General features: G+C 58.4%; 1 protein-coding gene across 1 annotated transcript in view; it reads left to right on the top strand.

Moving 5' to 3' along the window:
- Positions 1–711: 711 nt before the first annotated feature.
- LOC104524480 (glutamate dehydrogenase 1, mitochondrial-like) overlaps positions 712–1,535 on the top strand; it is a gene marked incomplete at its 3' end in the record, with an annotated part of 6,868 nt that continues 6,044 nt past the window's right edge. The window contains 2 exon segments of the mRNA XM_010167377.2: positions 712–784; positions 1,282–1,337. Of these exon segments, the coding sequence (XP_010165679.2) occupies positions 760–784; positions 1,282–1,337 (81 nt within the window).

Raw genomic sequence — 1,535 nt, 5'->3', positions numbered from 1 at the left:
CCCTTGTCCTGTCACTACAGGACCTGCTAAACAATCTGTCACCATCTTTCTTACAGGCCCCGTTTAAGTGTTGAAGGCTCCTCCATCCCTGCGTGTGGGGCGGTGCGGGCTCACCCCCGCCTGGCGCAGGGAGCGGGGAGCCTGAGCGCGGGGTGTCCGCAGGAACACGGTGGTGGTTGGGATGCCTGCGGCGGTGCCCAGGAGGATGCCGTCCTCAGACGCCTCCTGCAGAAGGAGGAGGGATGCCTGGGTGGGGGAGGCAGGTTGCCAACCTCCGCTGCAGCCCAGCTGCTCGCACCAGGACTCAGAACAGTGTGGCTGGTGGCCACCCCTGAGTGCGTTTGACTCCCTGTCCTAATCCCAGCACACTCACTGCCCTAAACACACCTCAAAGCCACAAGGGTTGTTCTGAGCCTGAGGGGTCCCGGGCTCCTGTCCCCTCACCCTTAGCCCGAGGCTTCCGCTGCGCTGTGCCTGTGCCCTCTGAGGTGCTTGCCACAGCAACGGCCCGTGTCTGCGGGGCTGGTAGGGAGCTGCTTTCCATTCTGCAGTGGGCTGGAGGAAGGAGTCTGGCTGAATGATTGCTGATCACCTATTGTGACTAGATGCTGCTGTTTCAGGAGAGTCAAAGCCTTTCCTACAGTGCCTCGGTGCCATTTGTGGTAAAAAGGCAGAGACTCTTCACTTCTCTCTCTTTTCCCAGGGGTTCGTTTCAGCAGCTCAATCGGTGTCGATGAAGTAAAAGCCCTGGCTGCATTAATGACATACAAATGTGCTGTCGTGGGTAAGTACAAGGGTAAGGACAGAAAGCGCCCGGTGACTTGGGCATGGGATGGGGCCATGATACAGTGACTCAGAAAAGCTCGTTAGATGCTTTGAAAACCAGAAGTGCTCTAGAAGTGCAGGATGTTCCTCTGGGCACGGATGTGTGAGGACAAGGCTTGCTGCTGCTGCAGAATATGCCACTGGCAGTCTGGGATGTTCGTGTTAATCAGGGAGGATCAGGCATTGTGCTTCTCAGATGCAGTGTCTGCGCCTGGGTTGTCATGGATTCGGCTCTGGCTGGTGGTGTTTGTGGCAGGCTCAGGGTCCGTATCCTGTCCTGTCCTCGGCTCCGCTCCGCAGAGGCTGCGTGGCGTTGGAGGGGAGCCCTGTGTGGTGCGGGGAGGCGGTGGCCCCTCGTCTGCATTCACCAACAAGGTCATGATTGCCATGGTCATGCCCTGGGGGAGCAGGTGAGCTGGCAGAGCACATCTGTCTGCCTTACCCTCTCTTTTCCAGATGTTCCTTTTGGTGGTGCCATGGCAGGTGTGAGGATCGATCCGAGGAGATACTCGGTGAGTTCACTCCTCTCCCTCCCCCACCGACAGCCCATAACTCACGCTCCATTTGCACAGCCCTCCCTCTCCAAGCGTATCACAGCGATGCGCTCTGACAAGCCAGGGGAGATGTTTGGAGTGAGTAACACTCACCCAGCGACTGCGACAAGCAGCTCGGGGCAGGGACAGAGGGCTGGTGAACTCTGCTTTATGGGT

The sequence above is a fragment of the Antrostomus carolinensis genome, unplaced genomic scaffold (assembly GCF_000700745.2).
Source record: "Antrostomus carolinensis isolate BGI_N321 unplaced genomic scaffold, ASM70074v2 scaffold38344, whole genome shotgun sequence".
Classification (NCBI taxonomy): domain Eukaryota; kingdom Metazoa; phylum Chordata; class Aves; order Caprimulgiformes; family Caprimulgidae; genus Antrostomus; species Antrostomus carolinensis.
The sequence above is the reverse complement of the archived record's forward strand: the minus strand, read 5'-3'. Positions and strand labels throughout refer to the sequence as shown.